General features: G+C 49.2%; 1 protein-coding gene across 1 annotated transcript; it reads right to left on the bottom strand.

Annotated features, from left to right (window-relative positions):
- Positions 1–6,755: 6,755 nt before the first annotated feature.
- Positions 6,756–8,357, bottom strand: LOC114803261 (epidermal differentiation-specific protein-like). Its single transcript, XM_029002704.1, has one exon. The coding sequence runs from the start codon at positions 8,310–8,312 to the stop codon at positions 7,041–7,043; it is 1,272 nt and encodes a 423-aa protein (XP_028858537.1). The 5' UTR covers positions 8,313–8,357; the 3' UTR covers positions 6,756–7,040.
- Positions 8,358–12,056: the final 3,699 nt, after the last annotated feature.

Below are 12,056 nucleotides of genomic sequence, written 5' to 3'. Positions count from 1 at the left end.
AGCCGAAAAATCCTCAAAAAAAGATTTGTTTCTGTAGGAGCCTTTAATTTTATCTTGAACTGACTCTTCTCCCCACAGGCTAAGAAGGCATGTAACTTCAGCCATCGACCACTGCTCTGCACTTTCCTCCTCCATGTTTCTTCTGTTTGTTGTTGTTTGATGTCATTAAACCAAAATGAAGTACTAAATTATCACAGTTTTAATGACGTACTGTCACGACTACGGACTTACGGGGGAAGGAAGCGCAGAGGTCTGACATTCTGGGAAGGGGTTTTTATTATTAAATAAACAATAAACACAAATAAAGACGGGCGCGGTGGCCGAAAACGATTTAACTTAAATACAGACAAACTAAAACTAACCCGTAGGCGTGTGGCGATTGCCAGAACTCAAATTACAAACAGTGTTACCAACTGAAGTTCACGAAAATGCCAGCGACCCCGAACGGGCGGAAACCTCCGGCATTTATGGGGCGTCAGGATTGGATTCCGGTGTGGAGCCCAGCTGCAGGCAATCCTGACAGAGCCCCCCCTCCAAGGGCTACGTCCTCGGAGCCCCAACAGTACCATCAGTGGAGGCGGCGGGGCGGACAGCGGCAACCACAGGGCTCCTGCCCTGCTGTATCCTCCCCTTGGAGGACCCGGTCCCTCAGGCTGGCTCCCCGGCGTGGTCAGGCGTGGCGGCCCCGGTCCCTCGGGCTGGCTCCCCGGCGTGGTCAGGCGTGGTGGCCCCGGTGCCTCGGGCTGGCTCCCCGGCGTGGTCAGGCATGGCGGCCCCGGTGCCTCGGGCTGGCTCCCCGGCGTGGTCCCGCTTGGCGGCCCCGGACCCTCGGCCTGGCTCCCCGGCGTGGTCCCGCTTGGCGGCCCCGGACCCTCGGCCTGGCTCCCCGGCGTGGTCCCTCTTGGCGGCCCCGGACCCTCGGCCTGGCTCCCCGGCGTGGTCCCGCTTGGCGGCCCCGGACCCTCGGCCTGGCTCCCCGGCGTGGTCAGGCGTGGCGGCCCCGGTCCCTCGGGCTGGCTCCCCGGCGTGGTCAGGCGTGGCGGCCCCGGTGCCTCGGGCTGGCTCCCCGGCGTGGTCAGGCGTGGCGGCCCCGGTGCCTCGGGCTGGCTCCCCGGCGTGGTCAGGCGTGGCGGCCCCGGTGCCTCGGGCTGGCTCCCCGGCGTGGTCCCGCTTGGCGGCCCCGGACCCTCGGCCTGGCTCCCCGGCGTGGTCCCGCTTGGCGGCCCCGGACCCTCGGCCTGGCTCCCCGGCGTGGTCCCGCATGGCGGCCCCGGACCCTCGGCCTGGCCCCGCATGGCGGCCCCGGACCCTCGGCCTGGCTCCCCGGCGTGGTCCCGCATGGCGGCCCCGGACTCCCGTACCTGCACACAATAATCAGGGCCGATCCATCTGGGTACGTGTGGGCCCTGTCTCCACATGTCCCCTCTGACACGTCTTGTGTCACCCCCTGCACCGCGCAGGGAGATTGTCCCAGAGCCTCCGGCGACTGTTCCAGGCACCCCAGGCTGGTGCCTTCTGGGACTATGCAGCCCCTCTCGCTGCACGGCCCTGGTGCCAAGGGGGGGGCATTGCCAGACCATCCGGCTAGCCCCTTCTGCGTCCATTGGGACAAGCAGGCCCTCTTCCTGCCTGTCCCAGCTGGGTCCTCATGCCTACCCGGGGGCTCTATGGCGCTCCACCCCTCTGGAGGCAGACGCAGGCCCATGCCTGGCCCGCCCTCCTCACTGGCTACCGGAGGACCCAGCTCCATCGCTTCCCCACCTCCCCTCCCCTCAGGAGGAGTCCCCAACCCGAACTGCACCCCCCCAAAAAATTCTTTGGGGGAGCACCCCCCCCGGCTGGACTTAGGGGTACCTTGGGGCTTGTCCACCTCGCCTTGGACCAGCACATTCGGGTCAGGAACCTCCTCCCTGGGGTTCGGCTCCGCGGCTGGGTCGCCATCTGGTGGACACAAAGAGGGGAAGTGGGGGCGACATACGGACACATATGCCACACAGACACACACAGACAGAGACAGACAGAAGAGAGGGTCGTCTGGCTCCCTCTCTGGGCTCTCCGGGACCTCCTCAGGGGGCACAGCCAGGATCTCGGGAGGAGCGACCTTCTCGTCGCCCACCAGTGCTGGGTCTTCTTGCCCCGGATCCTGACTGGCACTGGATGTGGTGGAGGGGCAGAGTTCGATCCCTGGCTCAGGCCGATCAAACTCCGCCCTCAGTCTCTGTTGGAAGTCCCGAAAACTCCTGTCTGTCTCTCCCTGCTGCCAGAGGGTTGTGCTCCAGCCCCATGCTGATCCAGTCAGACACGTGAGGATGGTAGTGATCTCGTCTGTGTCTGCTGCCCCACTGAAGGGTCCCGGGACAATTGGGCTGTCCCACACGGGGCTGGGCACGTCGCTGGAGATGGTGGTAGGTGTGTGATGTGGAGGGGGGTGGACGTCTTCTCCAGCAGTTGTGGACGCTGGTGCTGCGCTGCCATTTCGCTGGGGAACGTCTGGGCAGAGGGAAGGCGGGTCGGCGACTGGAGCAGGAATGGAGGATTCCCTGCGAGGCAGTCCCGGCAGCGCAGTTGCTGGCTGGCGACCTCCCGTCGCCCTCTTCCACCAGCTTTCCTCACACTGCTGGGAGGGACGTGGGTCTCCACGGACCTCGTGACGATCCTGGATGGGCGCGATGGGCGGAGCCATCCCGGCACCGACTTCCCAAACGGCGTCATCCTGGTCGTCGTCCGTGTCAACCTCGTACCCCCGGAAGTCACATGGGTCATCACGGACGCCACGATGATCTCGGACGCGCACGCTGGGCGGAGCCATCCCGGCACCGACCGCCCACCGAAAATCCACGTCATCATCGCTTTCGTCATCCGTGTCCTCCCACCGGTGACTCCAAGGGTCGTCCACCCTGCGGACATCCTGGACCCATGGCGCGATAAGCTCCCATGGGCAGTACTCTGGCCATTCGGGCTGGAGGCTGCCCACCTCCTCGCTGGAGGAACGCCGCCGTTGTTGCCGCTTCTCACCCCCTGGAAGTGACGTGGGTCCCCACGGACCTTGTGACAATCGCAGACTGGCGCGATGGGCGGAGCCCAACTCTCGTCTCCCGTGCTCTCGTCGTCGTCCGTGTCGTCCACGGGGAGCCTTGCCAGCAGAGCGCAGAGTTCTTGGCTCGACATGGCGAAGATCGTGGGGGTCGCATCTTCTGCGCTCGCTGCCCACGTCACTTCCTCGCTGCTGCCGACGCCAACGTCCTCGCTCCGCCCACTCACCCGCCGACATTGTCGCTTCCGGGTTTCGCGGAGTTTCCCGGGGGTGACGTCATCACGCGGCGCCGCGTACCACGGCTTCTCGGGGAGAAAACGCTCCACCAGAACGGGCGGCGCGTCTCTCCCCTGCCGTCCGCGTTCGCCGCGCCGGGCTGCGTCCTTCGCGGCGTTTCTTCTCCTCTGCTTTCCACCTCTGCGCTTTTGGGTGGGTCGCTGGCATTCTGTCACGACTACGGACTTACGGGGGAAGGAAGCGCAGAGGTCTGACATTCTGGGAACGGGGTTTTTATTATTAAATAAACAATAAACACAAATAAAGACGGGCGCGGTGGCCGAAAACGATTTAACTTAAATACAGACAAACTAAAACTGACCCGTAGGCGTGTGGCGATTGCCAGAACTCAAATTACAAACAGTGTTACCAACTGAAGTTCACGAAAATGCCAGCGACCCCGAACGGGCGGAAACTTCCGGCATTTATGGGGCGTCAGGATTGGATTCCGGTGTGGAGCCCAGCTGCAGGCAATCCTGACACGTACAGAATGCAATGTCTAGGAAAATCCGATCTGCCTGTTTACAGTCGCATTGGCACATCAGATTTATATCTGATTTATTTCCACATATGAACGAGGCCTGAAATCGATCTCAAAATATCCAAATGCACGTGTTTACACTTTACACCATCATGGAACAGATCCGAGCAAAAAATCGGGATTAAAGGCCCGATTTTTTTTGGGGGGGGGTCACATTTAACGAGGCCTTAGTATCACCAGGTGCAAAGTGCGTACACCTCAGGTGAGGTCACCAACTCGCATGGATGATGTCTGCGCCAGCAGCAATGTAGTTTCGTACAAAATCACCTTAACCATCAATACCTACATGACAAAGTCAAATAGCTGCCAAATAAACCTTTATAGTAGTATATTGGTCAGTGACAACTTCCTGCAGGCCAGGGGTAAAAAGGTCTGCTCACATGTGGAAAGGGGGACTGTACATTGATGCAAAGTATTGTTTGTTTATGGTTTTTGTCTTTTTTTTTTTAAAGACAGCAGTAAATAAAAGGTAAAAACCTCTAAATAATGTGATTGTCTACATTATGATTATTTCCCAGACGATAATCGTGCCATCAAAATCTATAATCGTGACATCCCTAGCCGGAAACTGGGCGGAGTTTGTGGCTGAGCATTCCAGAGGGCGACGTGGGCGTGTTTGCGGGATCCTGGACTGCGCAATCTGGCGCAGCTGCAGAGTGGAGCGCTTGGAGACCGACATGTGCACAATTCTGGTTTGACAATTTGTGTGACCATTTGTGTGACCATTGGCATCAGCAGACCTTAAGAGACTCAAACCTCAAATCTGTACTGCCAAAATTCCAGCAGAACAGTAACTTTGCAACACAAGGGGACTATATGTTAGACCTTGTTTAATAAAACATCAAGCGTGCATACAAGGCTACACCCCTCCCCCACCTCAGACCTTCAGACCATACTTTTCACTTGGTGGTAGTAGCCCAGTGGGTAAAACACTCGCCTATGAACCAGAAGACCCGGGTTCGAATCCCACTTACTACCATTGTGTCCCTGAGCAAGACACTTAACCCTAAGTTGCTCCAGGGGGACTGTCCCTGTAAATACTGATTGTAAATCGATCTGGATAAGGGAGTCTGATAAATGCTGTAAATGTTTTCACCCCAACCTACATCATCAAGCAGTTCAGACCTGCCGTCAGAGGTGAGAATGTGGCCTCCAGGACTCTTTTGACTGCACAGACTGGGAGATTCTTGGTACATGCACAGTTTTCCTTTAGAATGTCCAATGACACATTGAATAAATGCTTATTCTCTGTGGCTGCATAATAGTAAAACCACTCACTGTAAGTCAGGTCATACATACTTTTACAAGTGAATATTTGTTTTAAAATTCTGCATGTTGTATCCTGCCTTGCCATGCCCATGATTTGATGTGGCCCTTGGAGCAGAATACTTTCAAAATGAGCCAATGTTGAGTGTATGAGTACGTTTGAGAATGTGCACACAGCATTTACAAAACAGGCTTATATCATTGTCATTGGGAAAAATACATTGAAATTTAACACAAAAAAATCTGATAAACTAGGTTGTTGCTTTTCCTTTCAAAATGTCTCCATCAGATTAGAATTCTAGAAGAAGTGGAATTTGGAAGTTGTACTCTGAAGTACAAATTCAAAGTTTTATCTTCATGTGTGCAGTGAATAACTTGCTGTGCTAAACTGTCCTTATTCACACTTGGTAAATTTTATTACTTAGTACTGTCACAAGGGGAATCCGGTGACTCACTTGCAGACATACTGTGAGCGGGGGGACAAGCCGTCATATAGGGAGAGGACACCGGACAAGCTGGGGAGGAGGACCGGAGGCGTTTGGTCTGTGAGGGAGAGACTCGCGGGGAATGAGGACAAGGAGGAAGCAATGGACGCACTGCAGCACAGCGGGGAGTGAGTTCAGGATCTGTGGGAAGTACCGGGGCAGAGGAGAACCGGAAGAAGGCGGGTTTCAGGATGGTCTGGCAGCGTGGACTGGATGGGAGGACGTATTGGTCAGCAGGAAGGTAGGGGAGCATGGATTCACGTCTTAACTGAAGGATCAGGCAGGCTCCAGGTCAGGGACAGGCACAGGTCATGGCCAGGAAGATCCAGTCAGGGTTCTTTCGTGGTTTCAAGGGGGTCAGGCAATTCTCGAAGTCGGGGGCAGGCGAAGGTTGTATTTCATGGATCAAAGTATCTTGTGCGTCGGTGAGGGAGCTAGCGTCTCTGGTGAGTAATCTCATTCAAAGAGGGGGCACGTCTCCTTGGGGTCACCTCACTTTTATACTCACCGCCACCTGCTTCCATTTCCTCTTCCCTTATCTCCCTGGCTGGTCCGGCACCTCTGGCAGGCTGGAGGCACGTTGGCCATGACAAGTACACAAAATACACTTGAGTTGATTGATATTAGACAAAGTAGTTCTGGTGTGTTAAACCACTATGGACTAACGTTACATGTGAACAAGGCTTTTGCCTATTTTAGTTTACTTTGCACAACTGATTTCTGGGAAAAATTTAAAGTGGTCTGTTTGCATAAGTTTGCATAAAACATTTATTTTAATTTCTTTAGTCTGTTTATACATATGTGTTATTTGATTCCACAATGTATGATGTTGATCTCATGATTATCATAAGCATTGCAAATCTGCTTATCCAGAAAGTGAGAAAACACATATACCTAATTTTAGTGTATTGTTTTTTCGATGTCTCCCTTCGACTTCTTCTGTTAAGGGTCGCCATAGCTGATGAAATAGTACAGTTGTCCGTATAATTGATTTGGCAGAAGGATGCACCTCCTGATTTACCCTGGCTTGGGACCAGCATGAATAAACATGCATTCCCAGTGGCATGTGATTGCATGTGGATAAAAAAATTGTTCAGCTTGACATTGGTTAATGCAAAAGTACAATATATGTTTATTAAAATTTGCTGCGAGAAAGATGGAAATGTTTAGTTTCATACATTGAGGGTAAGATATGGGATAAATCACACCAGCTTTATGCAAATCACAAGAGGTACACTATATATCAAGACTGACAGACTTACATTTTACATTTACATTTAGTTATGGAAAAATGAAATCAATAAATGATTCATAAGTTAAGACATTATAAGATTACAAAGTAAAAAAATAAGAAGTATTTTATGTTTAACTAGTATTTAAGTTTGCAGTCTACATGATATAGTTATAATGCTTTAGTTTCTTTGCTCCTCCTGCCATCTTAAATGTCCTCTTCTTGGTATTCAGCCAAGATCGAGTTACCAGCCTGGCACCTGTATTCCCCGTATTCAGTCGAATAGCTGTAGCCTGACTTGATCGTTATCTTGACTGGAACCTTCACATCCACCTCTTTTCTCACTACATTCACAGTGAGCTTGGTGTGTGGACGGATGGTGGCTGGTAGGGAGATCTTCACACCCTTCTTTTCCGTCTTGGTGTTGCTGCTCCCCTTCTCCACGGTGAAAGTGTTACTCAGAGACACATTGACTTCTGACTTCACTAAACCAATATCAAACCCAAATGACATCCCCACACTTATCTGTGTAGCATTGCTGAAGTTGAAGCTCTCGGTGACAGAACCTTCATACTCCCGACTGAGCTCAGAGGAGAAGGTCTGCTCATGTTTTCCACGATTCAAACCACAGATTGAGTCAATGACGACTGATTTGGTGTTTTCCTCCTTTTTGTCCCAGAGCAGCTTTGCTGTTATCTTGGGTCTCCCAGGTTTAAGAGGACGAGCCCAAGACACTTGGTTGTCAATCCACCCTACAGTGGGACATGGCCGTCCAGCTCTGGCCACAATTGACCCTCCACCTCTGTGTTCATGCTGATACAGGACCCATGCTCCTCTGTCAACTTTGCAAGAAGACGTCTGATCATTGAAACTGCCAAAACATAAGTTGGTCTCGCAGTTGAGGGTAATGCTCTTACCCCCATAGTGTGAGTCTTCATACAAAGTTATCTGAGGATTTGTCAGATCCTCTTTCACTTTTTCCATTGAAGAAATGGCATCATGCCACTCCACTGATGGATATTCACCCTCCTCATAGAAGAAGTGTTCACCCCGATAGTGGGTGTGTTCATATAACACCCATGGCTGCCCTATGACCTTCACAGAGGAGATGCAGTCATTAAAACTAACATCCTTAAGGTCTGGAACATTCCCAGTGAACTCCCGGCTCAGGCCTGTAAAGTTAGCATGCTCGTACACAAAGATCTTGTTTGCAGAATTTTTCAGATCCTCTTTCACTTGTTGCATTGAAGAAATGGCATCCTGCCACTCGACTGATGGATATTCACCCTCCTCATAGAAGAAGTGTTCACCCCGATAGTGGGTGTGTTCATATAACACCCATGGCTGCCCTATGACCTTCACAGAGGAGATGCAGTCATTAAAATTAAAATCCTGAAGGTCTGGAACATTCTCAGTGAACTCCCGGCTCAGGCCTGTAAAGTTAGGATGCTCGTACACAAAGATCTTGTTTGAAGCCATTCCTGTACTCCTGAAGGTTTGTGCGAAAGGTGAGAGCGTAAGTGTTTGTGTGAAGAATTCCTGCTGTATTTGTAGTGTTCTTAGAGTGGGCTGAGCTGAAAAGAGCCAATCAGATGGGCTTACCAGGTGTGCATTTTCTCAGAGCTGGTTTATATTTTATTAGCTGTCATTTTCTGTTATTTACACAATTGATCTTAACATATTCAACACTTTGGTATATGCACCATTGGTATATTGCACGTGACATGACATTTACATTTAGGGACAGGGACAGTCCCCTTGGAGAAACTTAGGGTTGAGTGTCATGCTCAAGGACACAATGGTAGTAAGTGGGATTTGAACCTGGGACTTCTGGTTCATAGGAGAGTGTGTTACCCACTAGGCTACTACCACCCTATATGAGACCTATATGACTTCACTTGGCAGCCTTCAATAACTTTTTCTTCAAATTGATGCGAGGCACTGATGCACTATATATTTTACATTTATATAATAAAAAAGAAAATAAAAAAAGTGCAATGACCATAAGAGTCTTTACTACCACTTACTACCATGGTGTCCCTGACATAGACACTTAACTCTAAGTGCCTCCAGGGGACTGTCCCTGTAACTACTGATTGCAAGTCACTCTGGATAAGAGCGTCTGATAAATGCCAGAAATGTAAATGTCTTTTATACATCTCAGCTAATTAGAAACACTAAGATCACGTCAATCGTCACATGACAAGGTAAGGTCGCCACCTGGTGGTGCAAAGCCCCATGACCTGACACTGAGACGGGACTCAATGAACTCAGTAATGAGTCAGTAACAATGAGAGCAGTGCAGGTAGACAGTATAAAGTACTAGGATATTCCCATAGAGCTACCGATGCTTTTGTTTAACAAAACTTTGTAACTTTGAGAATGATAAAATAAGGCCTTTCTTAAATCTGAGATGAAGGGTGTCAGGGTCAACCCAAAATATATTTTGGGGTAATTTGTTGCCTCTTCATTGACAGAAACTCAATGTGTGTCAATCAGTTTGTTATCTTGATTCTGTGTTTATAAAAAGATTATACTTGAATGTGTCATGATTCGGACCGCAGGGGTGACTCCGGATCTGGAGTTCGGACCGGAGTTTCATGTTCGTCTCGTGTAATGTTCCCTGATCGTGTTCACCTGTTTATATTTATATAATTGTATAAAACTATCCTGTTCGCCATCGGGTCATTGTGCATGTTCATGTTCCCTTGTCTCGTGAAGTTTGTATTAAACCCCTGTCGTGTTAAATCGTGCGAAAGCGTCCTCCTTCATGCCATGTCCAGCCCACCCGTGACAGAATGAGAAAATGTTGTTCTTTTATTTTTAATTATTTATTAGGGTTGTCAGTGAAAATATTTAAAATAATTACTGACATACGATTAATGACACATACTAAAAAACCCCTGCTGACCCTGAAATAAAATGCTGTGCAATTTCATTTTCTGCCATATGGCTGGTTCTGATGACACATCCAAAAATCCTGTGAAAAATGGTACTTTGTTTGTTTAGATATTTACATCTGGTCACACCTTTCATCTTTATATAGAGATAATGACTAGGATGAAATTAAAGTGATTAATGTCAAAGGTACACAATAAACAAAGTGCATTCATTAAATTGATCGACTAATTACAATTATTCAGTAATTCAATCGTTAATTTTCTTACAACATGCCATGCCAACATGATAACTTTGCCACATATCATGGGAAGGTGCTGCTGATTAGGAGTCCATGATTAGAGGCCTGTTTAAAGGAAAATCAGGGTAGCAGACAGACGCTGCTGCATTGTTATGGACTTTACTAACTTTTGTGTTTGTTTTAGCAACTTTAAATTTTAAAAAGTGAAGTGATTGTCACATGTGATACACAGCATCATACAGTGAAATTGTTCTCTGCATTTAACCCATCCGCCCTGAGTGAGCAGTGGGCAGCCATAACAGGCGCCCGGGGAGCAGTGTGTGGGGACGGTATTTTGCTCAGTGGCACCTTGGCGGATCGGGATTCGAACCGTCAACTTTCTGATTACGGGGCCGCTTCCTTAACCGCTAGGCCACCACTGCCCCCGTGATAACTGTCAACCGACACGTGCCTACGAATTTGGTTTTGTTTCCGTTGTGTTTTTTTGTCCCTTTTGTCCCTTTCGTGCTGTTTTTGGTTGTTGTAAATTCATTCATTCCCTGAAAATATGTCCTTCTTCTGTGCCTCCTTTCCCCTACAACAATATACAGAGTATACAGAGTCTGATTCACACAGAAAAAATAAAAAGATTTTACTAAACTTAAACAAGGTAGTGGCATTGTGTGCAAAACAGAGTACATTACTGTAACAAGTGGAGATATTATTTCTCAAGCAAGTAGTGATTGTACAGCCATAGAATCCTCCCAGCTCTGCCACATCTTCTAAGCAATGTTCATTATGTGAAACTCTTCTTCCTTTATGCAGGTCGGTTTTTCCACAGGTTTTTGACACAGACAAATTGAATTTCTGGCGATTAAAGTTGAGCAGTTTCCAAGTAAAGTCAAGACTATTTTCTCATAGCCAGGCACAGCATATTCGCAAACTAATAGACTCTTTTATTGCCTGGTGTTTTCAGTTACATATCGAACAAATATTCCAGGCACTGTCTCAGCATGCTGGCAATAAACCATTAATTTGACTTGATCCTGACAAGACTGTACGATGCCCTGTGGGAACAAGAAGGGAAACCTAGGTGTTAACAGACTTCAAAAACCTAGCTGGTTCCTTATCTAGACCAGTTGCCTTATCAATTTAACATGTTTTTTAAACCAAGCACTTCACCAAAATAAGATTATTACATTTAACCTCTTGTCTTTAATGAAACTGTTGAACAGGATTCTTTACAATAAAACATATTATGTAAAGTATAACTGATTAGGGGTTGGGCAATAATTGTAAAAGTTCTCATTTATATCAGCTCAACACCTTGGGGCAACATATGTAATTCAATGAAAGCTTTTGTTGGACTTTAGTAATTTGTAACTCTCAGAAGACAATGCATAAGGGTCATTGAACATAGGCATGGCACAATAGAAGTTACAGGAATTAACAGTTTCTAATTTATTAACACAGGCAGGTTCCTTTTGCAGTAACATGTAAATATTGTACGTAAAAATTGTACCATTATGTCACGACTGTGTGCTGACGGGTTGAAGGGCGAGTAGAGGCAGGACATGCTGGGAAGGGGTTTTATTATGAAATAAACAATAAATACAAATAAACAATGGTGCGGTGGCCAAGAACAGGAAATAAAGGGGAATAACTAAAACAAACCCGCAGGTGTGTGGCGATTGCCAGAACTCAAAATATAGACACACTTGCAATGTCAAGTTCATGAAAGTTCACTAAAATGTTGGCACTGCCGAAGGGGCGGAAATCTCCGGCTTTTATGAACCATCAGGATTGGCCACCGGTGATGAGCCCAGCTGCAGTCAAACCTGACAGAGCCCCCCCTCCAAGGGCTATGTCCTCGGAGCCCCAGCAGTATCATCAGTGGAGGCGGCGGGGCGGACGGCGGCAACTGCAGGGCTCCTGCCCTGCTGTATCCTCCCCTTGGCAAGACCCAGTCCCGTATGGCGGCTCCGGACCCTCGGCCTCGGACCTGCACACAAAAATCATCCGGGTACCCCTCTGATCCATCCGGGTACCCCTCTGACGCGTCTTGCGTCTTTCCCTGCACCACGCAGGGAGGTGGTCCCAGAGCC

Source organism: Denticeps clupeoides, chromosome 14 (assembly GCF_900700375.1).
Source record: "Denticeps clupeoides chromosome 14, fDenClu1.1, whole genome shotgun sequence".
NCBI classification, from domain to species: Eukaryota; Metazoa; Chordata; class Actinopteri; order Clupeiformes; family Denticipitidae; genus Denticeps; species Denticeps clupeoides.
This window is presented reverse-complemented; position numbering and strand designations above follow the sequence as displayed.

Excerpts from the sequence above, each read along its gene's own strand:
- LOC114803261 (XM_029002704.1), bottom strand. The coding sequence starts at position 8,312 with ATGGCTTCAAACAAGATCTTTGTGTACGAGCATCCTAACTTTACAGGC.